The following is a 27,007-nucleotide window of genomic DNA, read 5'->3' on the forward strand; positions in this document are numbered from 1 at the left end:
TCAATAAATCCCCCCCCTACTACAGGATTCCCTCCATCCAACTGAAAACCAGGGAAAACAAACAGCATTTTTCCATGTGCTACAACATCAAAGTGCAGGGTTTTAGAAACTCATCATGTTTTCATAAACACTGATAGACATTTTCTTTCCTCTCTGTGCCCACAGCTGGCACCATTCATCGATCTACTATTTAATACCATTTTCCTGCAACAGCAAAGTCAAGTAGAAAATTCAGACTGCACACAGAACACTGTAATTATTTGCACATGCAAAACTAGGGGTGTCAAAAATAAAATGCACTGAAGGCCTCACGCTCAACCAGTAATTTCAATCTTCAGTTAGACAAATAATATCTATGGAAAATGTTGAAAAAATATGCTGATTTATAGATTTATAAAGTTTTTAATAGTTTATTCAACTCTGCAGTGTAGGAAAAAAATCCAAATTTTCAATGTCAGGCTAAAATTATTATCATAAAAACTTTTCATTCAATTACTTCAGGGAAATATATAAACACTGGGTTTGCTGACTGCTGGATGAGAGCAAACTTGGTTCTTGCAGGCCAGTGAAGAAAAACATGAACTCTTCACTAACCCTGCTCTCCATTATGTTTAAAAACAGGGTAAAAGAGAAAATAAAGCTGCCAAAATAGCATATGGAAAGATGCTATAATTCTTGAGAAGTGTTTTAGGAGCATTTTAAATTGCACCCTGAAGTAAACCAGAAGATTTGGAGTGCAAGATGAAATAGCATAAAATGCCCTTTACAAACTCCCAAAAGTATCAGGTCATATTTTAAATCATTTTTCCAGAATTATCTTCTCTAGAGCCCATTATGGTTAATTCATTTATAGGTTAATTTATGATGTCAAATGTACAAAATCACAGTAATGTGCTCCCACCAGCACAAAAACTGCAGAGTTTCAGAGTGGAAAACCTTTTAAAGAGAGTCTTGTATTCCAGTACCACCTTTCTTTACACTTAAATAACCTATCAGAAAAAACACTTACTAGGTTCTTTTGTGCCTCTATTTGTTTTAACTCGCATTCAAAGCTCCAGACAAAATGGAAAAGTGGGGGATTTAAAAATATAAACACAGCTAAACACAAAGGAATATTTCTGTGTTGACAAATGAACAGAGAAGCAAAAATGAATCTCTTGGAGAAACATTAGGTTCTCAGCAGTCATCATGGTTTCTTTGGACAAATACCAGTAAATGGTTAAAATAACTTCATTATTTTAGTTACTGGAGACTAATTCAAAATGACAAACCAAGTTTTCCAGTTTTTTTTTGATCACTCTTACCTTGACTCAGATGTTCATGATAGATAGAGGCCAGGTTTGGGAGGTGCTGCTGAAGATGAGATGTTAGCTCAGCATGGGAATTGATCTGTACAAGCTCTTCTTCACAGCCAGACTCCTCCCCATCAAAATCTGCCATGTTTTTCTCTGATTTTGCACTGACTTGAGAACTGCTGCAGCTGACATCATCTGCACTAAGCATATCATCAACCATATGCCTGTGAAAAAAGAATATCAGAATGGACAATATCAAAGAGGAAGCTGTGCACAGCAGACTACAAGTGAGCAGACATCTCCCTAAAGCTAAAGTCAGGATGAATCATCTGTTTGAACAGCAGCCCTTGTATGAATTGGAAAAACAACTACAGATAAGTAAACTGAGGGTCCCAATAGCTTGATGACTGAGTTGGCTTCTCACTGGTAACTAAATGCAGCACTTCGCAAAACATTTTTAACATTTTCTTAAATGCTGTCTAATTTATTCAATGGCAAAACTTAAGAGAAACCTTTAATCAGATGTTAACAAATCAGGTATCTGTGTAACTGTGATAACAATCATCTCTGCAAGACAAAATTATCCTGAGCTACAGCAGAATGTCCATACACCAATTTCTGCCCAGACAGATAATTTGCTACCACTTTTATTTCAGTTATGGAAGGAGCCAGCAGAAACTGCATCAAGGGAAATACAGGTTGGATATTAGGATGAAGTTTTCTACAGAAAGGGTGATAAAGTTCTGGAATGGCTGCCCAGGGAGGTGGTGGGTCACGATCCCTGGGTGTGTTTAACAAAGCCTGGATGTGACACTGGGTGCCAGGGTTTAGTTGAGGTGTTAGGGCATGAACTGGACTCTATGATCTTTAAGGACTCTTCTGTCACCATGAGATTTTATGAAAATCCCTTTGCCAGGATTTTTTCTCCTGAGAAGCTGAGAAGCCTCAGAGGAAAAGAAAAACAATAATTATCTGCTGCTGTGGAATGCAACAGGTGCATCTTAGATTGGTCCATGTGAGGTGTTTCTACTTGATGACCAATCACTGCTCCAGCTGTGTCGAGGCTCTAAGCTGTCACCAGCTTTTATCATTCCATTCTATTCCTTTCCAGCCTTCTGATGAATCCTTTCTCTCTATTCTTTAGTATAGTTTTAGTACAGCATTTTTAATATAACATATAATATAATAAATCAGCTTTCTGAAACATGGAGTCAAGATTCTCATCTCTTCCCTTGTCAAGATTGCCTGCAAAAATCCCACACTCTTCCAAACAAGTCATTCTGTGATTCTGTGAGTGCCGAGCTACCTACCCATCGTGGTGATGGTGGTGGTGGTGATGGTGGTGGTGGTGCTGGGGCCCGATGAACTGTCGACAGTTAAATAACTCATTCCCGATCGTTTCCCCGAGGAAGTCCCCTGTGTGAGTGATACAAGAATCTTGAGAGCCTTGTGAAATGTGAGCAGTGCTCATTTCCCCAGCCATGTCGTGCTCGGCGTCCTCGGCGTGGGGGCAGGCGTCGAGCATGCGGATGCGGTTATCCACGGGCGCCACGGCGTCCGCGCCGAACACGTGCTCCTTGCCCTGCCCGTTGCTGGCGCCGCTCCTCTCCGACGGCCCCTGGGCATCTCCCAGGCAAATGCCCGTCTGGGATTCCAGTTTTCTGCCTCGTAGATCTGCGCTCCTGCTGCTTTTCTGGGCGTTGTGACTCCTGTCTTCTTCCTCTTCGTCCTCCTCCTCTTTGAGAGCCTCGATATCCGCGATGTCCTCCGACTGCACCTCGCTGCCGGGGCTGCCGGCGGACTGGCTGGCGTGACTGGAGTTGGCCTCGTTGCTGGATCCATCACTGTGGCCACTGCTGCTCCCAGGCCCGCTGCTGCCATCCTCACCGCTGTTGGCTGTCTCATCAGAGCTTCCTTGCATGGATTCCTGAAATTATTTTGGGGTTTTTTTTAAGATTGGTGGAAAAATAAAGCACTGCTGGAAATGCATAATTAATATCATCATCATCATCATTCAAACATCATTCTTCCTTTAGGAGGAAATGTGTCACATCTACAAGTTCCCATTCATTCTTTCTCAATCTGGTTGCTGATGACAAAATGCTCCAAGCAAGATTCAGATTTAATAATTGATTTTCTGCATTACCTTGTTGCTAACAGGGTGTACGTGCAGACTTCACTGCACAGAGCCCCACTGTGACAATGTCTTGCTGTCCATTACTAAAGATTAACCTAACTGGAACACAATTAAAATGCAGGAATACGTTTGTCTGAGGTGGTTTGGGAACAGTACAGATAAAATATCATTTTTATAGCTGGTAACAGGCAACTCAGCAACACAGTTCCCAGAGTCAGACCCCCACTCTTACCTCTGTGTCCGAAAGTCGCTGCTGGACGTGTTTTGTTCTGTTAATCAGCTGCTCCTCCATTTCAATGTCACTGCCTCCACTCTGATGGGTGTCACTGTTGTCACTACTTTGAGGGCTTGCTGCTGGTGACCCTAATTCAAAACCACATTTCCCAGTTATTCCGTGACAGGTAATTACCGGAATGTAACAGCATTGCATAAATCTGCCTCAAATATTGAGCATTCTTCAGCAAACAGGGATATCACTTAAACTATGTGTAGTCAAACACTAAAAATTTCACTTGGAACACTGAGCATTTTACAAACTCGGTACTCTGATGTCTCTTCTTGCCATAGCTAGACAAATTTCCTAGGTTCTACTAAAAATATCATTTCATTTGATTTCTCATAAAAACAGAATTTCACCGTTAATTCTGGTCCAAATTCAAAAGCACTGCAGAATCAAATGAGCCAGATTGTGGTGTACAACTAGAACTATACTTACAAGGGGAAGGGGCTGCTCTTCTGAGCTCCTCTTCTTCTGAAGGAAAAAAGCAGGATGGAAAAATAAGTGACTAAAAATCATTTTGTCAGCATATAGTTGTCAATGATTCATAAAAGCCAGCAGTATGAAGAGAAAGGGAAACTACGGTAAAATGGCTTGGCAGCACCTTTAGTAATGACTGTGGGGAAAAACACAGTCCAGTAAAAAACAAAATCACCAAATCAGAAACAGCACGTAATATCAAAAACTAGGTAAAAGCTAAGTAAGCTTTTATAAGATTTTGTGCAGCTATTAAGTTACAGATGTGCAGCAGAACAAGAATAGTTATGGATCATTTTCTGAATTTAAAAGAAAAAAGAAAGATACAGACTGCTCTAGCTATACAAACAGAATGGGTCTGAAACACAAAGCTTCCCAAAAGCACTCACAGGCTTTTCATGCTTTCATCTACAGCCTCAAGTTCTGCTGGAAAAATATACCAGCATGATACTTTTAAAAAATACTTTAAGGAGAAAGTTCTATACCTGCTTTTTGTCCAAACTCAACATGGAGACTATGAAAATTCCAAATTTAACTCCCAGATCTACTGGAAAACCACACACCTTTTTTGTTTCCCATGGGCAGGTTGGTACTCAGTAAAGATGCAAAGGAGCTTTGTTTTGACAGCTGAGCCTTAGCTGCCAGTGCATTATTCCACAGTGCTTTGATCAGCATGGATGCCAAATACAAGGTCTGGAAAGAAAACCAGGGGAAAGTCCCATTAAGCAGCAGGTTTTGGATAGAAAGATCCACTGTTCATTTTTCTCTAGGTCAATACTACAGCTCACCAAAATAAACTCATCAAAATAAACAACTCGACTAAATAATGTGTGAAACACATTCTAACTTCAGACAGGAGGTTAAAATCTTCCATCAGTGGTGATGTAATCTGTAAAAATTATCCTTCAGAAGCCAGGAAAGGTGCAACTGAAGAAACATGACAACTTTACTCCTAGAGTTCCCCCTTCTGCATGAGGGAATATTCCTTTAGGAAGACAAGTCCCTCATGGTTGTTTAACACTCATTTAATTGTTTTTCTCATGCCAGTGATGTTGCTGGCCTTGTGTTTACCTGTTCAGTGTGAGCACTGGGATGAAGAGTTGAGACAAGGTTAAGGAGGTGTCTAAGTGGGACAGGGTCCAAGTTTTTGATCAAAGAAGGAAACAAGTCGTGTATGTACCGACTGCAGTGCTTCAGCTACGGGGTACAAAGAGAGAGGTAACAGGAACAGCAAAATAAACACATTAATCAAATACTGCAGCAAACAAACATATTTGTACAAATTCTCAGGAGCAGCTGTCGAATAATTTCAAACTGCAGCAGATTTGCAGTTTTGACTCAAGTAATTTTGACACTGTAAAGCCTGCAAATCAAATGCAACAGTTCCTTCCTTAGCTCTAGTTCCGAGAGACTGGGGGAAAAGAAGAACTGGAAGTTTGTTTTGTATTTGAACTTAAATATAACTCCTAAAATATTAAGTTTATATGCTAAATCTGAGGGAAGTAGTATTTGCAATGATTACCTTATTAGCAGAGGTAAATACAAATGAAGATACTGAGGAACTGACTGTGTGAGGATTATAAAGAAATCTTTTGTCTTTCCAATGATGGATGTCAAAAAATGTGACTGTGTTCAGCTAACTACTCCATTTCCACATGAAAGTGACAGTGCTCCTGGATGACTCCTCTTTGGTTAAATGCTGCTTTTCACAGCCACTTAAAAGAGTTTCTTTACATTGTAAGGATGTTGTTATTAAAAAAATAAAATAATGGTTACAGGAAACTTCTAGGAAAAAAATCTTATATTGGTTACACTTGCACCTCAAAAGGTTTTTTTTTTCATTATTTCTTTCATTTTGCCTTCCTGGCATTAAAATATCTGTGAGTCAGCAATTTACTGTGCACAGGGCAACTTTCACAGGACTCACAGTGGAAGGAAATCATGTGGGTTCCACACAAAGATGCATTTCAACATCTTGAGATAACTTCAACTTAGGGAAAATGAATTTTTGTCTGAAAGCTCATTTAAAAAGTGGGAAACACACTTAAAGGCCTTCTGTTCTTTCAGCCTAAAGGTGTCAGCCTTTTAAACAACATGAGAGGTTTAAGCCTTTACAGGAAGTGATCAGAACATGCTTAATTCTGATATCAAACATATTGTGAAAATCTCACTATGTCAAAAGGAACACTTCAACTGTAAAAGCATTATCAAAATTAGGTAATTCTATTATTCCTAAAGCAGTATAGAATACAATAAAAAATCCAGAGGTGTAACAGTGTGTGACACACTGTGTGGAAACATCAAGGAAGTGAAAATACTGTTTTAAAATGTAGTGTAAAATAAATAATTATTAATTGCTCTGACACAGAAAAATGGTGGAGCAAATGCTGTTCCAATGAGCATTTAATTAACATTCCAGCTGCATGTTTTAATGACAGTGGACCACACTGGTTCAGAATGTGTGTTCAGGACTATTTGACTGAAATAAATGACAAAGAAATGTTGAACACATAAAAAACCCTCTTTAAATTCCAACCTGTTATAACGGTGTGCTCCCCAGGCCTGCTCATGCCTATTGTATTCAAATCCCCTAAATAAAAAATGGCACTACCTAAAATAACAAGCAGAGTGACCCATTAAAAGTAGCACACAAATAAATCTTTCTGAAGGCAAAAAGCCTACCAGAGTTTCCAGCTTTAGCAAGCAAAAAAATGAAATTTCAGTGCCTTCTATAGATTTTAACAGCGGCAGAGGAGCACAGCTGTAAACTTCACTGCCACAATTTTCACCTGATTGTTCCCACCAGGAGCACCAGAAATGGAAGCTACAATACACAGGAGCAAGGCAATTTAGCACAATAGTAAAAATACTGCAACTACCCTACAACCTTCATCCCCACTCTCAGTGAAAACACTCTGTCCTTGCTAAACCACTTCATTTTTTTCCTTGTATAAAAGTAGCCAGGGTGATTTTTTGTGTCTCATAAATAACTCAGTAACTGTGGCAGTTACCTAACTTGACATTTTGGTCAGCAAAATGCTCAGACAGCCAAGAAAAAGCAACAAACTCAACTTTAAGAATGTTAAAATCAACTTAATTTCTAGTTTTTCTTTAATCACTCCTGCAATTACAAAAGTTCAATATATACCTGTGCAGCAGCCCAAATGCAGTCTATATGTTGAGTACTAAGTCTCCCTTCAGCTGCAAGAAAATTCAGAATCACTTGGCACTGTTTGATGATCTGCAAAGTGAGAACATAGTGAGGAAAGATTTACTAGAACAACAAGTTCATGCTCCACGGTTATACCAAATTCAAAATAATCAAATACAAACCTCTATATGTAAATTTGGTCCAAAAATGTGCTCAACTACATTGTTGCTGATAAGCCAGTCTGCAAGTTCTTTTGCAATTGACCTGGAGATGAAAAAAGAGTGAAAACATAAAACGATCTGCCTGTAATATTTATTCTGTGCTCTCCTCTAGCACAGCACATCCTGCCAGTTGGTATCTGCAGTTGTAGTGAGGGCACAAAAACCATCTGAACACAAACCATGGTCAATATTCACTTTTTCAAGCAGGAAGCAAATTATTTCTGTATTTCTTTTCTTTTGCTGGAAGATTTATGCCAAATATCAACATTTCCCCACTGGATCACCAGCAAACATAACCAATAATTGTACTAATTTTATTAGTTAATGTGCAACAGACGATGTGCAAACAATTGCAAAGACCTCACAGGTAAGATTTTGACACTGCTATTGAATCCAAGTTTATCATGAAATTCCAGAAGTGTTGAAATGTACCTAAAGATGGGAGTGACAGAAATTATTTTCTTAAGGAAGCCATGGATATATTTTTAGACTCTCTCCCACAAACAGCAACTCTCCCAAACTATGTTTGCCATGTCATACTCACACACATGCAGCACACAGGTACTTCCACCTTCCCATTCTGCTCACCCACAGCAACAGGGAACTTCACCCCTGCCATTCCTTAAACAAATATTCAAACTGACCAGGACAAGGAAATTGAGTTTGCCAGAACAAAAGCTGAACTTCCAGAAAGCACTGCCCTGTCTGCAAAGCAGTGCCTGAGCTCCTTTTCATTCCTTCTCTTCAAGCAAATGTTTGTTTACCCTGATTTTGGCACCGGAAGCAATTCCAGGACATCAGAGTATTTAAAACCCAGCTTTTGGTTTAAATGGCCCTGGAAGAACAGAGCTGTGTCTCACAGGGAGGACAGGATGGAGGGAGGGGTGCCTTGGAGGGCTTGAGGAAGAGTTATTTTTACCACTTCTGCTCACGTCGCATTTATGGTCCCTATTAAAATCCAGGACTGCCAATCTTTATCATCCTCAAGAGGGAACCAAGATGCTCTAGGTAAAAAGAGATTGCCTTTGTAGCTTTTCCAAGCAGGATTCACTACTCAGGGGCACACTGCCAGGGCTTCAATTGTTTCGAATTGCCTGATCCTCATGGCTGAGCTCAGGGAGCAAAGCTCCTCTTACTCCACATCATTTCTGGACTGTTCTCTTCTCATTCCAGGACACTGGGAATCAAACACTCTCACAATGTTCAAGGATAATGTCCCCTAACATTTAAGGAATGACTGGCCTGTAGGGTACAAAAGTTTGCCAGCAGTTATCATTTCTGGCTTATCAATAAATGAGTTTCACACTGTAAAGTCAGTTTGACAGAGGATCTGCCCAAAAAGGGACTGAAAAGATAAACTGCATCTGTTCCATGAATCCAAGACGTCCTCAGCTTCCCACAGAGCCTCATTTCAAACCCAAACCAAACCCCAACTATCCCCAGCACCCAAAAGATGCCCACCCAAACCAAACTTTGGCACATGCACATTTGTGACTCAGCCAGGGCTTGGATTTCTGGCTAACCAAGGCTGGAGGAAGACCTTTCCTTTCTTCTTGCATCTGAGTTTTTCAGCCTGCAGCTTTGAGAAGGAACCCCAGATAAATAACCACTGCTAGGCTCCCTGGCAATGCCAGTAGGAAAGGACACATTCCTCACGGGCTCTCTTTATCCCAACCCTTCTGCTCATGGCACAACACCCATTAGGCTTTGTATCCAGTCATATGTTGCATTTTAACCACTCCAAAGGAAAGAACAAAAGCTCTCCTCCAGAATGAGTTCCTTCACATTTTATTAAATTACCATGGTAGTTCTCTGTCTCTAATTCACACCATGTTTATTCTGAAAAACCACAGATAATTCTTCTGAAGGAATGCCTTTTTTAATGGATGTATTCTCAGCAGCAACAAATTCTTTATCCTTCTGGTGAGCTTAACTCTGGTAAAACAACATCTCAGATTTCTGGAGGTAAATGTGCATTTGATATGGATTTGTTGAGGGTGACCAAAAACAAGAGGATCCTTGTGCAAGGCAGAATGAAGCCCTTGTGCTTCCCAGAGAGAACTGCTCCTCCCAGAAAATTTGGCTGAGGGCACAGCAATCAGTACCTCTTAAAATGATCAAGTTATTACTCCCACAAAGTGTTTAGTTCTCTGATTTACTAAGGAATATATTTACAGTATCAGATTCAAGGATTCACAAAAAAAGCAAATTTCAGTGTAAATGAAGGGTGTCTGTCTTCTTTCCTGAACACTTCCATTTCAGCAAAGGTTTTCCTGAAAAAAAGTTACTCTTTTGTATTAGAGGAAATGGTGAGAGTGAAAAATCATGCATTATGATCAAAGCATTTATGTGCTTTTCTCTCTCACATCAAAGCAGCAGCACAAGGAATGGTTTTACAAATTAGATATCCAAATCAGACAGACTAGGAGTAAGAAAATTCACCTTGGGAGTAACATGCAGCAGCTGTTTATCATGGATTTAATAACTGGATAGCAATAGGAAAAGTTATTCAAAGAACCTGATACTCTCTGTGGCTCTGTGTTGTGGCTGAGGGAGGAGAAGAGAACAAAAAGGCAAAGGTAGCAGCTACTCTGGTTTAATTGTCTCTAAATCTCTCTCACACTGGAAATGTACATAACACTTAATCCATTTCTCCCTAGAATTTTTAATGTGACTTCACTGATAATTCATGTCTGTCAAAAATAACCGGTTTACTTCCAAGAAATGTAATTCAAGCACTTCTGACGTGAGTTTCCCCAGGCATTCTATGAGACTGCAAGGAAGAGAGGGGAACTGTGCAGCTGGTGATATAACTTGATGTCTGGAACTGCACTGAATTTTGTTCATTCTTATCCTCCAGTTTATGCATTTTCCTGGCAGGTCAAAGAACACCCCTCTATGAAAGGACTGGGTTAAAGTCCCGGGAACATTTTAATCTAAGGCTGTGGTGCAATACTCGGTACCCACATGATGACCCAAATCCAGCAATAAATCCCACAGCAAAGTAACCCTCCTCAAAGAAAACCTTATTTATTCAACCAGTCAATTCCCCACGAAGCTACAAAAACACACCAGCTCCGAGCTGGATGGAACACAACAGCCAGTCCACAACGTCACTGAACCCACAATATAAAAGCTCCAAGGAAAAAATGCAGCTCTGGAACTGGCAGCTTGCAAGGGAGGAACGCTAACACCTCTTGACAACATCACTGAAACAGGATCTATAACACAACAACAGATGTGAAACCCTGATCTCAACTATTCAGGATCAGAAATGCAAAGAGGATACAGAAGGCACCTTCCCAACCCACATTCAAGCACATGTTTTTCCTTCTGAGCACAAGTTTTCCTCTTTGATGCTCTGCAGGCTCTGAAACCACTGCTCTGACATCATCTGGAATATTTGTTTAACTGCTGTGTGGGCCACAAGAAAGAAACATTTGTGAGCTGAGTGAAAAAATTCACTTTTTTTTTTTTTTTTCAGAGAAAATCTGAAATGATCCCTGAAATGGGGTAGAGAGAATAGAGGTGTTTAAATAATGCTGCCAGAAACTCAAATCAGTAAGCGCAGACAAAAATGGAGAAAGCAAGAGTTAACATAAGGTAAAACACTGCAGTGAAGGGAAAAAGCAACACAGAACTTGCAACTGAGTATCTCAATAAATAAGGAAAGAAAGGAGAAGAAATAATCCAGTTCTTTCTGTTCACAGGTGAAAGGAATTTTGGACACCTGAAATTGCTCTGTAGGAAGCTTTTCCAGGGAGGGTAATCAAGGTTTTTAAACGAGTCAGGAAGTTGCCTCAGCATCAACCTGGAACCTGAAACCCGAATACCTGGCTGCCTGCCAAGGGAAGAGCAAAACAAAATCTCTCTTTACATATGTTATTTCCAGAAGCTGACAGTGTCCTCACTAAAGAAAAGCCCAACACTTTTTCCTCTTGTGGTCCAAGTAACACCAAAAAAAAAGAGTATCTTTCACTTCCTGAAAAGCACCATCATTTCTCACTAAGTGACATCAGCGAAACAGTTGCAGAATCACTTATTCAAAGACTCCGAGCCTCTTCTGTTCAGGCTCGTTATTTTTAGCTTCAGCAGATTTCACACTCCTCAGTACCTCAGATTGCAAAGAATTTGGTTCTATCTTTAGAGGCAGGAACAGCTAAATTGGAAGGCCATCTCTGAGGGGAACGATGAAGTTGGGGGGCTGAGACTGCCCACATCTGGAGCACGCACGGCCTCGGTCAGCACAGAGCCTCTCGAGAAGCCAGGGAAATGAAATCTCCAAAGCCACACCAACACCTGCAGCTACACACCAGATGATCCCTCTGCCTCAGCTTCCTGCTGCTCCCCAGTGCAATTTGTGAAACCAGGGTTTTCCTAGACAGAAGATGCTTTAGCTTGTCTCACCATGGAAAAACCGCAGCGCTGAGGATAAAGGTGGGAAGCTACCATTGCAAAAGTATTTGCTAAAAAATCCAGCTATTAATTCTGAACAAGGAAGAGCCAGGACTAACTGAAAGCTGATTTTTTTTTTTTTTAAAGGTACCTCCCGCAAACCCACCTTATCAAGATACAGAAGGAGAAATCCCAAAGGTTGACAGTTCCAAACGCATCTGGAAAAGTCAAAACATATAATGGGGATGGCCAGACATAATGCAGGACATCTTCTTTTGGCAAATCTGCAGAGGCTACAAAGGTACAAAATAAAACTTCTTAAGACTTCCTTTCTCCACTAAGGAAAGAACACAGGAATGAAAAGCTTTCCTTTTGCTGCTCATTCAGTCACTGCCAACTCCCTAAGTGCCTTTTCATCCAAAAATTTCTCATGAGCACAGTGTGTAATGAGAGGGAAGCTTTGTACTGGACAAACTGGAGAAGTGAGACGTTTCCCCATCCTTCTGCTCCAGCCCTTCCTGATGATTTGGCTGGAAGACATCAGTGATTCCACAAGATATCTGAAGATAAGCAGCAACGCTTGACACTGGTTTGCAACCAACCTTTCAGGTAAAACACCAGAACAACTGGAATTCTGATGTTTTTTAAAAGTCACATACTACAAAAGTGGAAACGAACGTTTTCTGTTCGTGCTGCATTCCTTTCAAATGACAGCCTGTTTACAGATGCCCCTGCCAAGAAAGTAATATCCCAAAGGAGAATTTGACAATTTCCTTCAGCTTTAAAATAACTCTGATGCTCCTGCAGAGTACATCTGCTCTTCTGCAGGGAAATTTAACCACTCTTCTCTTTTTCCACCTTCGTAACTTCTCTATTTTACATTTGACACAGAAAATCAAACAGCTTTCTATTAGGTTTAACTGGCACAATCACTTGTAAGTGCTACTACGACCTAAAAACAAGCTCTGTTTCAGATTTTCAGTGGGAGAGAAGGAGAAGAACTGGATAAATCTGAGGTTTGTCAGTCCCAGTGTAACAACACACCAGGAACTGGGAGGACAGTGTAGGAAACACCCCAGCTGACCTCACATTCCCAACATGTTCCCCTCCTGCACTATTTGCTATTTATTTCTTATTCCCAAGGTATTTCCACATCTCCACAGAAGCAAAAGTGCCCTAAATTCTGGTTCTTTACGTTTAAAATAGCAACACATTCCCAGAAATTTCTCTTCAAATATCTGAGGTGCTTTTTGCACGAAATCTCCAGAACTGTGGTCATGACTGAAGCCAGATTTCAGAAAGTGTTCAAATGTAATTTGTAATAAAAGTATCCAGACAAAAGCAAGACACTGCTGCTGTGAGAGACTTCCTACTAATAAACTGGAGAGCGTGTGTCTGTGGCTCCCAACATCAACGGAGTACAGCACCCCCCAAGAGGAACTTAACAAGTATATTTTGAGTCAAATTCTACAATTTACACATTTTGCCCATTATTTCACAAGAACAGTTATTTCAACTACCAAAATACATACTGTTTAATTTAAATTCTTGACAGTTCTACCATTAAGTTTGGAGTTGCTACAGAAGTGAATACATTTCCTGGCTGGAATGCAATCCCATAGGTGAATCTTCTTGAAGATTTATGTGAGTGCCTCTACAATTGTCCAACACACCTGAGTTATACAGATAAGGACTTTGAGGGAAAAAACAAAAAACAATAGCACTGCCTCACAAACTGGGTGGAAAAGTAACAAGTTCAGGAGCCAGAGATGGCAATACCAGTCTTGGTAAACAAATAATCCAGAAAAATGAGAAGATGGAAAAATGGTATGAATTGGATATGAATTATCTGGTTCTTATTTATACATCACCATGGAAATAATTGGCCATTATAGGTACTTATTATTTCAGTATCTACAGTTTTCTAAAGCTTACCTTGATTCTATATTTTAATACAGAAAAAAAATCCAGAAACATTTAGAAATATTTTACAGCTACCATTTAAAAGCATTAATTAACCCCCTGATTAGATTATTTCTAATAAATGTCTCAGATTATCACTGCTCCCCCATTGTGCATAATCCATAAAAACAACAGAGAAGAACTGCAATCACATAAAACACTTGAAGTATTCAGAATAAGGTGCCTACTTACGTTTCTGTGTCTGAAACTAATGACTCATTATTACACACATCATTGAAGGTATGAAGTTGATTCTATAGTTAGAAAAAGGAAGAAAAAAAATTACAATTCTATCCAAATATTTGGTGAGGCAGTTTTCTTATATTTCAAAATAGTATTAGTGACACTATAGGACTTGGTATGTTTTTAAGTAAGTTGTTTAGACAAAACCAGAGAACAAAAATCATGTATTTTTACAGGAAATGAAGCTTTCAAGCATGTCCAAGCTCTTAAATTTAAGACATTATAGAGGAAAAACCAGCCTGTTAAAAAGTTTTACATGTCTTTTCCACTTCTTCCCTCAGCATCAACGGCTCTGTATCCAATTCTTTACATGCACACAACATTTTAAAAAATATTTTAAATTATGTAATAGACCTTACTTGGCATCTAATTTTAAAAAAAATAAAGGCACAGTAATGTGAATTTTTGAAGTTAAACTTAAACTCGTTGCATAACTTTGTCAAAATATTTACTCTCTTGAAACAAGTCTAGTACATGCACTCTATAATTCAGGTGAATTCCCTAATCTTCTCAATAACTCTGTGTGTAAAGACTTCTCAAGAGTTATTTGCGTCCAATCTCAACAATCTTCAGGGGGGAAAAACAGTTTTGAAAAACCAAAATGGTAAACATGCACTGAAATGGGTGAGACACGAGAGCCTGACCACACAATTATTAATAGAATGGTTACTAATAGAGAATTTCAAATTACACTTATTTAGGAGTGGCAATTAGAGCTGGGTCAGACAACACAGTGGAAGCTCACTGATTTTTCTCAAGATTCACCTCCAAATGAAAATATTCTGAAAGACTGACAAAGTCTTGAGCTGTTCCTATCTCCAGTTTTAAATCCAGGCTCACCACTGATCAACACCTCCCATGATACCAAATCCTTCTCCAAAGCAATTCTGACAATGACTTTTTTTCATACGGGGATTTGCAAACAATTTTTCAACGAAACTCTCAGAATTCTGCCCCAGCAGCACAAGACAAAGCACACGTGGGACAGTTTGCAACACCTCGCTCTCCCTCACCTCCTAACAGGTTTTTCACTTCAGGTTTTGTTTCCGTGAATGCCAGAGGGAAAAATCCTGTTTCGTTTTTTACCATTTATGAAATATGTAAGAAACTAAAGGCACCTGTGCCCAGACACTCAAGTGATGCAACACGAATGTGGCAGTGACAAAGGACACCAAGGTGGAAAGGCTTCAGCAGACAAAGCTGAGCACTAAAGAGCTGTCCCTGGGCTCATCTCCAGAGCCAGGCACCAAAGGACATTAAAAAACAGGAAAATAACATTCCATTTGTGAGGCAATAGTAGACAGAGAGGGTATTTTGGAGCTGAACCACCTCAACAGGTGACTGAGAGATGAAATGGAAGAGAAACAAGGTAACAACTGAAATAAAACTTTCTATGATTTAAATGAGAAATAAGAATAAATTGTCTGTGTTCCACAGCAGTTTTAAAGGCTATTCACATAAAAAAAACCAGACTTGGTAACTTATTAACATAAATTAGCTTACAATATTCCATTTTTACAAGCCGAAATCTATTTGCTTTAGTCTAAAAATACTGTAAAATTTTTCTTCTGGTAACACTGTCTGTTCTTAAAAAACTCTCATTTTTACAGCTATATTCACAAATCACAACAGGTGAAAACATATAACTACTTAACACAACTTCACACTCCCTTAAATGAGCTAGAAAATGCCTGAAAAAATAAAGCAGCTAAGAATTCTTATTTTCAGACTTTGTTTTGGCAAGGATACACAAAAAAACCACACACTGGTAGCTGAACAAGGAGAATTGTATAAAACCAAAGGAAGGGATTTATAGGAATTGAATGTAATTGGAACTATGCAAAAGTGGAAACAGATTTTAAGATCAATTATAGTGGTGGATATAGCCCACAGCCTGTTTTTACAACCTAGTAAGTTACCTGTATGTAAATAAATATTTACTTTGGGTAAAAGCCAGCAATAATCTGATTAAAAGTACTTACAGGTCTCTTTAAATGCCATTTATTAAATTGAAGGTACTTCTATCTATTGCTACAGTGAGAAGCAAAATCAAATTTAATAAACTTGTACTCAGTGACACCACATCATCAAAAGAGAGAAGGCCAAATATGTTCAGAAAACACAAAACTGAAAAGGCTCAGATGGATAAAAAACTTCACTTTTGCCCTCCTGTGGGACTGTATGTCTATGGTTATGGGCAGCAATGACAAATCAAGAATGCCCAGTGTGGTACAACATGGAGCATTTCCACAGGAAAGAGAAAAGATGGGGTTTTTTTTTAGTTTTAACTGTTTTTCCTTTGATGCTGTACGTATTTACCTCTTCAATTCCACCTTCTGCTAATGAGTGCAGAAATGCCTTCTCTGGAGAAGCAGACTGCACTAACGAACAGAAAACGAGGGCTGGGCAAAACAAAGCAGCAGCTAATTGCAGCAGGGTCAAGATGCTGCAAAGCTAAAGATGCAAACAGATTGAAAGCCTTGCTGGACACCCAACACTGCCGTGGCGAGGGGCTCCATTTCAACCCAGCTGTCACACAGCCCAGCTCCAAGGGTGCTGTTCAGCACGGGAGTTGTTCAGGTAATGTGAGCCAGTTCCATATGGTGCACAACTCAGACACCACTTGGGGTCAGCTCCCAGCAAACCCTACCCTCACCATCATGGCTGCCATTTCCTGAGGCTGCGTGTAAGAGGATCCTGCTGCTTTCACACATTAAAAAAAAGCCCCCCAAACGAGCCCGCAAATCATAAATTGCAACGAGAAACGTTTTCTGCAAACATAATTGATATTTTTAAGAAGTCCTTACTGTTATTTGGCTCAGCCCAGCCAATCTCATTGTCAGAGTTGGTGACATGAAGTATTTGAATGCAAGATCAAGACTTTCTTTATCGAAACACAAGGCTGTATCCAAGGGCTCTTTCACTGTGCTCCACATTAAATCTGCCATGTTCCGGGCCGCGCTCTGCCGCAACTCCTGGTCTGACAGTTTACACAAATACCTGGAGAAATGAAAGTGCAAGAAAAACAAACAGGCTGTGATTCCAACTACTGTATTCCTGGAGCCACCTTGATCACAGCAAAGATGGATTTCCAAGAGCTCTAAGGTCACTCAGTCTTCAAATAGCACTATAAAAAGTTGGCACCAATTAATGAAAAACACCAAGGAAAACCAGAAATATGTTAAATATTTTTAAAAGTAAGTCAAGTACTAAAGAACTTTGCTTAAAGCCCTTTCTCTTGCAGTCTTCTAATCCCGCACAATGAGTTGCAACACAAATATTCTCTGCAAATGGAAAGCACAAGAAATACTTACAAAAGCTAATGTACAGAACCTGGTGGAACCTCAGAAGACCAACACACAGAAAATCTATAGTGAAACGTCAGTAAAGTTCACATACAAAACACCAACACAAGTGAGAATTTCTACTAACTGAATGTATAAGAGAAAAATGTTTAGAAACAAGCCTTCCTGTGCTTATTTTGATGCCATTAAAGATGGCACAGTGAAAGGTACATGCATACAAAGTTAGCATAATTAATTTTTTCTGCTTTTTTCAGGGTTTTGAAGTTTCAAGCTACATCCAAACTAGATTTAACTACACAGAAATGCGTTAAAAATCCATTTGTTTGACAGCCTAAGCCTGGATCTCTCCTTGGAGACTGGCCAAATAGATGCATGAATCTTTTAAAAAACACACGAGATATTAAACTACACTTAACCAGATTTATGCACCATTCCTTTGTATTTACATCATATAAACATCAGTACTTTTTTGTCAAAAGCAAAATTACAGGCTGTGGCTCTTATTTAGATGATGGTTCTTTTCCACAGCTCTTGTGTAGAAGCCTAAAATAAACACACTTAAATGATACTTAACACTGTCAAACAGAAAAAAAGAGACTTCAGTGCAAATAATCCCAGAGACTGGAGATGTAGACAGGAATCACAGATCAGTAACAGGAGGACAAAAGCAGGACCATTCCAGGCCAAGGCAATCAGATCCTTCCCTGCCCTTTGTTGTGAAATTTGTCTTCTTGCGTGGAGCACTGGAAATCAAGTCCTGGCAAGAAAAAGCTGCTCCTGTGCTCTGAACAGAAGCAAAGCAGGGATGGAAAGGGAACATCCACTGGAAAAGGGCAGCAGCAAAGCACAGCCAGTGCCCTGCCTTTAACCCGCACGCAGGTGAGACAGTTTCACTCTGAGGAGAAAATGTCCTGGCCCGGGTTACCAAACAATCACTTGTGATTAGCAAATGAGGTGATTTGTCACCAGCAAATAGTGATGACAGCACTTGTGTTCCAGCCACCATGCTGTATGTCCTGCCCTACTGACAAAGGGACATCCAGCATCTCTGTCCAGCTGTGCCAACAGCAAATTAAATATTGAGCATTTCTTTTATGGGAGAGGCAGTGAATGAAAGAACAGAGGCCATAATTTAGCTCCCACACCCTAAGCAGGTACAGAGCTGTGGGATTTCAGAGTTGCCATCCCTGGAAATACTCCAAAAAAGGGCAGAAGTGGCACCTGGGGACACGGTTTAGTGGTGAGCATGGCAGGGCTGGGTCAAAGGCTGGACTCCATTTTAGAGGTGTTTTCCAACCTTCATGATTCTGTGACTCTCAGCAATATCAGATCATTTCCATCTCCCCATTTTTATATGTAAACTCTCTTCAGGTCTGGTTCCCAGAGCTTTTCTGTGCCCATAATTCCCATCAAATCAGACTCAATAGTTGGGTGAAGCATTTCTAAAGATCTCAGACATGTCCAAACACATCCCATGAACTCCCTCACTTTACAAAGGACACGGGTGTTTGCATGCACTGAGCAGGGGCATGGACACACCTACATACACAAAGGAAGGGTGCTTTGGTGCTTTCACTCCATTTCTGGAGCAGGACTTGGACCTGAAACCTTCCTCACACTACAAAGTTTGGTGAAGTAACTACATTAAAATATAACATTTCTTATTTTAATGCAACACTATCAATCTAAACCTTTCATTTATACAATTCACATTACATGCACATTTTGAACCTGAATCAGACTTGTGCCATATTTTCTTTATAATGATATTGAGAGTGTTTAAAAAACTGCACTTTGTAGTCAGTGGAACTATGGTGTAGGTGCATTTTCATAGCTACAGAAGTACTTTAACAGTATCTTCTGTTTTGCCAAGGCCCTAAAGCAAGCTACAGAGAACAGAGCACTTGTTACCACACAGTTTTTAACACAACAGGCTTCTCTAACCTAAAAAGAAGCAGAAGATGGCAAACTTCTCTCTAGAAGTGTAACAGCAGCCAACACTTGAAAATTTATTGGCACTACTAAACTGGTCATAAATCAAACATGATCCTATCTTTACTACAAAGATTAAAACCACAGAAAGTTGCCAAGTAGGCCACACCTCCTTTTTTATTGTAGATTGATGGAATGGCTTAAACCTGTCTGCATCAGTAACACTTGATGTTTTTAGAGGTGCAACATTACAATTAACAAAAAGAGATCTTTACCCAGCACTGGCAATTAACTCCCACCTTCCCCTGCACTCACTACCTGTGAATTTGCTGCATTGCCTCATGTAAGAATAGTGGAGCAAGGGAAAGGTCCATTTAACCCAAAATAGCCCCTCAAAAAGCAGATTAAAGATCTATCCCATGTATAAAAAAATGGATGAAGCCATCTACTACTGTGAATTCATTTATCTCTTTCTATTTATACTCCTGGCTTTCTCATTAACCTGTGCCAGTCAGTTTGACAATTATGCTTGAGTGAAAAACAAACCCCTCTCATTTCTTCCATCTGCAACCTGACAATTGGCTGGCACGTTCTCCATTCCTTGTTTTTAAAAACCTGTGAATTACCATTTCCTACTTGTTATCTTCATATCATTCATACATGATATGAATTGCTCTGTCAAAAAAAACCCAAAAACCTCCTAGACACTGTCTCTCTTCCTCTCAATGTAAATTTTTTATTGTCACCTTCTTTGTCACCTTTCCTACCACAGAGGTAGCTCTGTTATTATCTGCAGGATGGAAGGATCAGAACTGTATAGACAGTATAGAAATGTGAATGTGTGACTGACTCATATAATGGTTTAATAATAGCTTCCATTCTGTCCTTCATTATTTTTTTAATTCCTACATTTTTATCTTTTCGAGTCTGATGAGCATTAAGTCTTCAAGGAAGAGATGAATGATAAGCCAGGATCTGTGTAATCTATTTAATCTGGAGTTTTTGCCTAAATGAGACTTTTAGAATAAAACAACTTTTTTATACATCTGCAGGAAGGATACTCCATGTAATATAGGACCTGTCCTGCCAGCCTGGCATACTTAAAATAATCAAATCATATATAGTATCTACATTTAATTTTTTAAGTATCAGTCTTAACCCACTTCAATGATTTCACTTTGCTGTATTTGGGGACAGAGAGAGTTCAGTTTTAAACATGCAGTTCCATGCTAATGTAATGCTTGCAATCACATCTTCTGCTTCAGGACTTCAGCTACTCAGCTGTGAAATCATCTTTTTTTCCCTTAATCTGACTCCTTTGGACCACAGCTGCAAAAGGGCATCCAGCAGAATGAGTCAGTTCTCCTGAAGTGTCTGGTTATTGTCTTCTGATTTATCTATTCTTTTTACTTTAAATTTTCAGATTTTTTTGGAGGAGGCAAATATTTTTTGTGATTAAAACCTTCAAGACTCATTACAATAGGTTTTTATGACATGTAGTGGCAAGGAATGGTCTTGGGTACTCCCCATAAACCCCATTTTATGATGAATATTTTTAATACAGGAGAGTAATTTGAATTCTCCCAGCTGCATTTTCTATGGGAAGCATAATGGATTAGGAATTGTTTGGAGCTTCCACTTCCTCTGCATACACCAGTGCTGTGTGTGCCCTGTGCCACAGCCACCCAGGAGCCACTGCCACCTGGAGTTCCCTCTCCAGCACAGGTTGTTCTGTTTCTGCCTAACTGGGGCAGAGACAGAATCCTTCACAAAAAAGTCTCCAGATCCATGTTCAAGCAGGAGCCAGGAGAAGGGGATGGGAGCAGAAAAGAGGTGGAACAAAACATTCCTGGGCAGTGGTACTGCTGCACTTTCTGCAGGACAGAACTCTCCACAGCACTTTCAGTGAACCCATGAAAAAGCCCTGCTGTCCAACCAGCCCTGCTGAGAGCTCCTGCACCCCTGAGACACCCAGGATCTGGAACCCTGCAGAGCATCTCTCATTTTGAGGCAGAACACACGGAACCAACGCCTTTGCTCCTAAACAGACATCAGCAACTCACCCTCATTTATAACTGCAGTAAGTCAAGACCTGTTTTCTTGAGTCACTTTTGGAAGTCTCATTTAATAGGAGTTTTGCAGTTTTAAATGCAGAATTCTAAAATATTAGGATCAGTAAGAGCTTCCTTCTGAGGAGGTCAAAGTCCCTTTGTTTCTTTACTGAAAGATGCAAATTTTATTTCATGTAATTTTAAATTTAATCCTTTATTTCTTTCCTAAACTGCTTAAAAACACAGGCCCTTCAGAGGCAAGATGTGAATGCCTGTGCTTCACTGGCCAGGCAGAAAATAACATTTATTAATCTTTTGCTAGTGGCAGCAATAATGACAGGATTGTATCCATGATCTCTGGAAACTCCAGCAGTGGCCTCCTCTCTACAAATACACATTTTGCTGTTTCCTTCATCCACTCCTTGTAGAAATAACCACACCATGAGGGTAACCTCAGCTGATAAAATGTCAGGTGATCTCTCTTGCTGGTCAGCCCTGCAAAATGCACCTCCTGCAAGGAATCTACAGGAGCAGCAACTGGAACTAAATCAGAGCCTCAGGAGCTCCTTCTGGACTAAAACCCTCTCCAAACCCTCGTAGTCTGCAGAGCAGCAGAAGCTCTGCAGCATTTCTTTAGAAGGTGCTGTGCTGCTGTGCCCAGGATTGTGACCCCTTTTTTTCTGTCTTTTTCCTGAAGTAGAAGCAGATGGAGACCCAGAGACCCAAGCTGCTAAGGCAAGATCTGTAAGTTTGACAACCACGTGGGGTGAGCTGCATCCATCAGGAAAGTCATCCTTCCCTGAAGGCATCTGTGCTCACTTCTGTCCCACATAAAGGTACAGCACCAGAGCTTATTTTTGTTATATGGCCTCCAAGCTTCAGTCCCACTCCATAAGCAAATCCTCATTTCAAAAGCTCTGGATTTCATAACAGTGAGCAACCTCAGATCCCATCAGGATTCAGCTGTGAGAAATAAAAACTGGGAGAACATCACCTTCCTGCTCTCAGCTGGGTTTTCCATGGATGTATCCTGTGTCAGCGTTATCTTTCTGATTGATGTGAACCTATTGTAAATTCTACAAAAAGACATCAGGGGCATTATTTATGGCAAGAAGCTGCTGACAAATCACAGTGCAAATCAAATATTCTAATAGGTAAGGAGGAAGACATGAGGACCCAAAAAAATCTTCTATACATTCCAGTGACCCCAGTTGCACCTATAGTTATAAAACAGAAAAAGTTTTAAGCATTGCAGGATGACAAGCAAGGATTAGCAGCAGCAACTACAGGATGTGTTATTCTGTCTCCCTCAAGTAGCTCCTTATCACCAGCCTAACTCTAATTGCTGATCCCTCAATGCTCTTTTTCATTTCCATACATTGCAAGAAGACAGGGAAGGCTCACGACCAAATTCCCAGGTACACCAACAAGCATTAATGGAATATGTACAGAGACAAGCACTTGAAAATCCTCTGCCTGCCCCGTGATTAATAATTACCTCTGGAAGATTTCAAAGATAGCACATAGCATTAAAGGAGTGCACATGGCTGGACTGTAACTCAAGAGTGATGTGTTTTAATAAAAGATCAAAATACTCTTCTATCTGCTGGTATCATTTTAGTAGAAACCACAGTACAGGAAAATCGACTGACAGCCAAGTCAGTACTTAAATTTTTACAGTCAATATAAAACCAGACCTTTTTAAAATATGAAACAATTCCCAGTCTCATTGTTCTGGGAGCCTGTTTGTTGCCAAGGTAATTATTTTTGTTGAGTGTTATTTTATACTGGTATAGTTCAGATAGAATAATGTGTCAAGGCCCATTTTTTGCTATGAGCAGTATAAGCACATTTCTAGTATTAGTCAGAGGAAACCCTGAGCCTTGGAGGAGCTGTGGGTCTATACAAAAGCAGTGGCCTGCACCAGGAAAATTTTATGTTGGGCTACTGGAACAGGAATTAGCTGTGACCACACCCCTCCACCTCCAGGCAGATACACACACAGAGATAATTTCATCAGCAGCTCACTGAAATGTTTCTATTGTCCTGAGAAAGCCAATAAAAACAAATTGCTTGTATAATTAAATACCCTTACAAGTACTTCAATTTGAAAGTGTTATTTTCATGACAGACAGCTTGATATAAAGCAAATCTTTGGGACTGGATATATTTAGCTCCATAAAAGTGCAAGCAGACTTTTGATCACACTTCAGCTCCTGCCAGCTGGAAATCCAGAACGTCAGAATGTGAAGCTGTGTTCAAACTCAGGGTCTGAAATCTCAGTGACTGCACATTGCTCTTGTACTTCCAGCATCTCACTGCAAACTGATGTAGTTTTATGAAGATATCACAGTGAGGGAACTGGAGTACAGCTGGACCTGGCCCAACACGTCAGAATGGGGCTGGATGTCACACTCACAATGCTCTTACCAAGACTGATCTGATACTGAAATCAGATGCAAGGAACTGCCCAAATTAACTCTAAGCATTACCTCCACCCTCCTTGTTGAAATGACAGTCAGAGCAACAACCTGTACAATTAAAAGTAGCAGCTGCAATTAGAAAGAGGTGCTGTCAAAAAGTCTCACAAGAAAAATTCTTAAAATAAAAATTTACCTGATAACGTAAGTCCTAAAGGGTATAATGTGCTGCATGACAGCAGGGATGTGTAGCCATATTCTGATCTATAATGCAAAAACATAAATAAAGATTCCATTAATGACATTTAAAGAGAACTGAAATACTGTTGGTACATTTGCACATGCAATCCCACTTTTAAAAAAAAGCCTTTCTTAGTGGTTTTTGTTCAACTTCTTAATTTTCTGATTTTCCAAACTGGTACCTGAGGAATGCTCTTTTGACTTAAAAGGAGGATTTGCATCTTTCCTACTAGTCAGCTGGAAAATACAGACTTAGTATAAATAGTATCATACTGCCCAGGTGTATTTTTTCTATTTGGTATTTTCTGTCATTTCTTCAGTAGGAAGAACTGCTACTCAGCCTAGTGGGTTTTTTTTTTTTTCTTTTTCTTTAAAAGCTTACATGAAAATTATTCCATTCTTTCAGTTCCTTGCAAACCACTGCTAAACCAAGTAACACTGTTTGACTTGTGTTGTTTTGCTTCTCAGGGCTTACATATCCTAGAAAACAAGATGTTTTGCAAGCAGTGTTTAAGCAGAGTTTTTTACTACCATATTTGCATTTCTCATAATTACCATTCTGCCTTTACCACCTTTGCAAAGCTGAACGCAGGAAGAAAATAAATGCAGGGGGAAAAAAATTTTTAAAAACCAAACAAACAACCTGAAACAGCTGCTTAGCACCGCTGTGAGGAAAAGCACCAACCAAAGGACTTCCAGAGGCAAAGTCAGAAGTGCCATCTGCATTTCAAAAAGGAATTCAGAGCCTGTTAAACCTGTTACTCCGTGCCAGGTAAGGGATGGAGCACAGATGAAGCAGCAGCAGCTGCTCCTGCCCACGTAAATTCAATGTAAATTCAGTCATGAGCACTTTGCACAGCCCTTGTGAAAAGCAACCCCGTCACTCACTCAGGGCCCTCTGCATCCCCACCTCTGCTCTTAAAAGAATTTCAGCTTTGCAGCTGATGCAAGAAATTCTGCCTAAGGACTCCATTCCATATGCAGAAAATGTATATATTCTTTCTTGACAGGAGAGAAAAATATTAGGCTGCAGTCAAACTTCTCAGCAGCTTCCTTTCAACATTTCCAGCATTTGCCAAGGAACTTTCTGAGGCAGTTCTGACAAAACTATTTGCAGGCTCACTTTGAACAAGGCAACAAGCACTGCACAGTAACAATATAACCTACTTTGCAAGACAAACCAGCCAAATCTTCCCACTGCAAAAAAAGACCACACTTGGAATAAGCTTCTGATCCAACTGGCAGCCTCAAGAAGGAAAAAAACCGCTAACATCCCAAAGATACAAAGTGTCACTAGAAGATGCTTGTTCTAGAAACAGGAATTAAACAACATTTTGACAAGGAATTGCAGGGGTGACTAAGATACTATTGTGATTACACCAGCTGATTTTTAACACCACGTTCTCTGCTTCAAATACAGTATAAAACACCAAAGAAAATGTATTTCTTTGTGAAATAAAAGTATGAAATGTTTTTATCATTTTGTTTTTACAGCTTTCACTGTTCATAGCAACCTTCCCTCTGTATTAGTTCCAACTCCTAAGTTGAAATCATGCATCTGTAAACTTGCACTGCACACAACCTTCAGCCTCAGAATTCAATTAAAGCATAATGTCACACGTTACAAATGAAATTGTGACTTTGAACATGGATTGACATTTGCATACTAACTTGTTAAAGCTACATTAAAAAACATATATAAAATGACATCAACTATCATCTGTAAAGTGACAAAACATAAAATTACATCACTTTTTGCTTTCACTTGCTTTTAAGACAAAGTATTCACTGCATCTGTTCTGTTCTCAAGTTTCAGAGAGTTTTTTCTCTATTATTTGTCTTTTACCAGAGGTAATCAATTTCTAGAAGGCAGTGGCTAAAGAACTCCATCTTACAGACTTGAAAAAAAATTCCAGCATGGATATTTCAAGGAATCTTTACAAGGATGGCTACTTAACTGCCACTCTCAAGAGTTACTACAGCTGTGAAAATGTATTTAAGGGTCTCTACACACTGTGGGCTGGCTTTACACATTGGGAGCAAGGTAACAATTGACACTGCAGAGCTATTATTGGAATGAATAGCTCCACATCCCATAAAATCAAATGTGTTGGGACAAAACCAAGGCAGATTAGCAGAGTTCTTGCTGAGACCACCACTATCTTGTTCAGTTTTGTGAAGGATTCTTTTGGTTTTAGTGGAGTTTGGTGCATTGGTTCACAATCAGCAACATTTCTTCAATTATTTATATTTAAGTCAGTTCTATGAATTATACAGTGAAATGATATAAAAACAAACAGGGAAGAAGAAACATTACATCAAAATCCTAAGTTCAGGCATCATTATAGAGGTGGAGAAATATCTTTTTTTTTTTTAATATTGGCAAGATAAAATGTATTTTGTCCAAAAAAATTAGCTGCCTCATTAGGCTGCAATGAATATATTGCATTTGAAAGGCAGCAGCAGTGCTTCCGAGTACACTGAGTGATACCAAAATGCAGCAAGGGGATGAATAAAGCACCCTACACATTTCCTTATACTTTCTCTAGTGAACTGATACATTAAAAGAAAATCTAAATACAATTTTTCCTAAACAGTTTTCCTCAACTCACACAGATTTGTCAGCAAAGCCAGACAGAGTTCAAAAGAGAGATGCCTGTTGAATGGGAAAAGCTGCAATGCTGGAAGAGGCTGAAGAAACAATACTTTTAGTTAGGGTTTGGGTTGAGCTTTATTTTATCTGCCAAGTTGAGCCACAGAACTCATGTAAAACTGCTGCAAGAGGCAGCTTAACGGGTTACCTACTAGAACCAAAGAGAAATGCAAAGTTGCTAAGTAAATATCTGAAAGGAGAAACTTTGCTGAGAAGTATTTTGGAACAGGGCACATCACTAAGAATAA

The 27,007-nt window shown here is 39.6% G+C and overlaps 1 protein-coding gene across 11 annotated transcripts in view; it reads right to left on the reverse strand.

Annotated features, from left to right (window-relative positions):
* USP34 (ubiquitin specific peptidase 34) overlaps positions 1-27,007 on the reverse strand; it is a 112,778-nt gene that overhangs the window by 57,120 nt on the left and 28,651 nt on the right. For 8 of the 11 annotated variants that reach the window (XM_038132818.1, XM_038132822.1, XM_038132819.1 and 5 more), the window contains exons 6-16: positions 24,063-24,130; positions 16,966-17,158; positions 14,108-14,169; positions 7,520-7,601; positions 7,335-7,427; positions 5,258-5,383; positions 4,750-4,879; positions 4,148-4,183; positions 3,665-3,795; positions 2,606-3,222; positions 1,305-1,519 (exon numbers count right to left, since the gene is read on the reverse strand). In XM_038132818.1, coding sequence (XP_037988746.1) covers positions 1,305-1,519; positions 2,606-3,222; positions 3,665-3,795; positions 4,148-4,183; positions 4,750-4,879; positions 5,258-5,383; positions 7,335-7,427; positions 7,520-7,601; positions 14,108-14,169; positions 16,966-17,158; positions 24,063-24,130 — 1,753 coding nt within the window. The remainder of the gene's footprint in view (positions 1-1,304; positions 1,520-2,605; positions 3,223-3,664; positions 3,796-4,147; positions 4,184-4,749; positions 4,880-5,257; positions 5,384-7,334; positions 7,428-7,519; positions 7,602-14,107; positions 14,170-16,965; positions 17,159-24,062; positions 24,131-27,007) is intronic. The other 3 variants (XM_038132827.1, XM_038132817.1, XM_038132824.1) reach the window with 1 other exon arrangement.

Source organism: Motacilla alba, chromosome 3 (genome assembly GCF_015832195.1).
Source record: "Motacilla alba alba isolate MOTALB_02 chromosome 3, Motacilla_alba_V1.0_pri, whole genome shotgun sequence".
NCBI classification, from domain to species: Eukaryota; Metazoa; Chordata; class Aves; order Passeriformes; family Motacillidae; genus Motacilla; species Motacilla alba.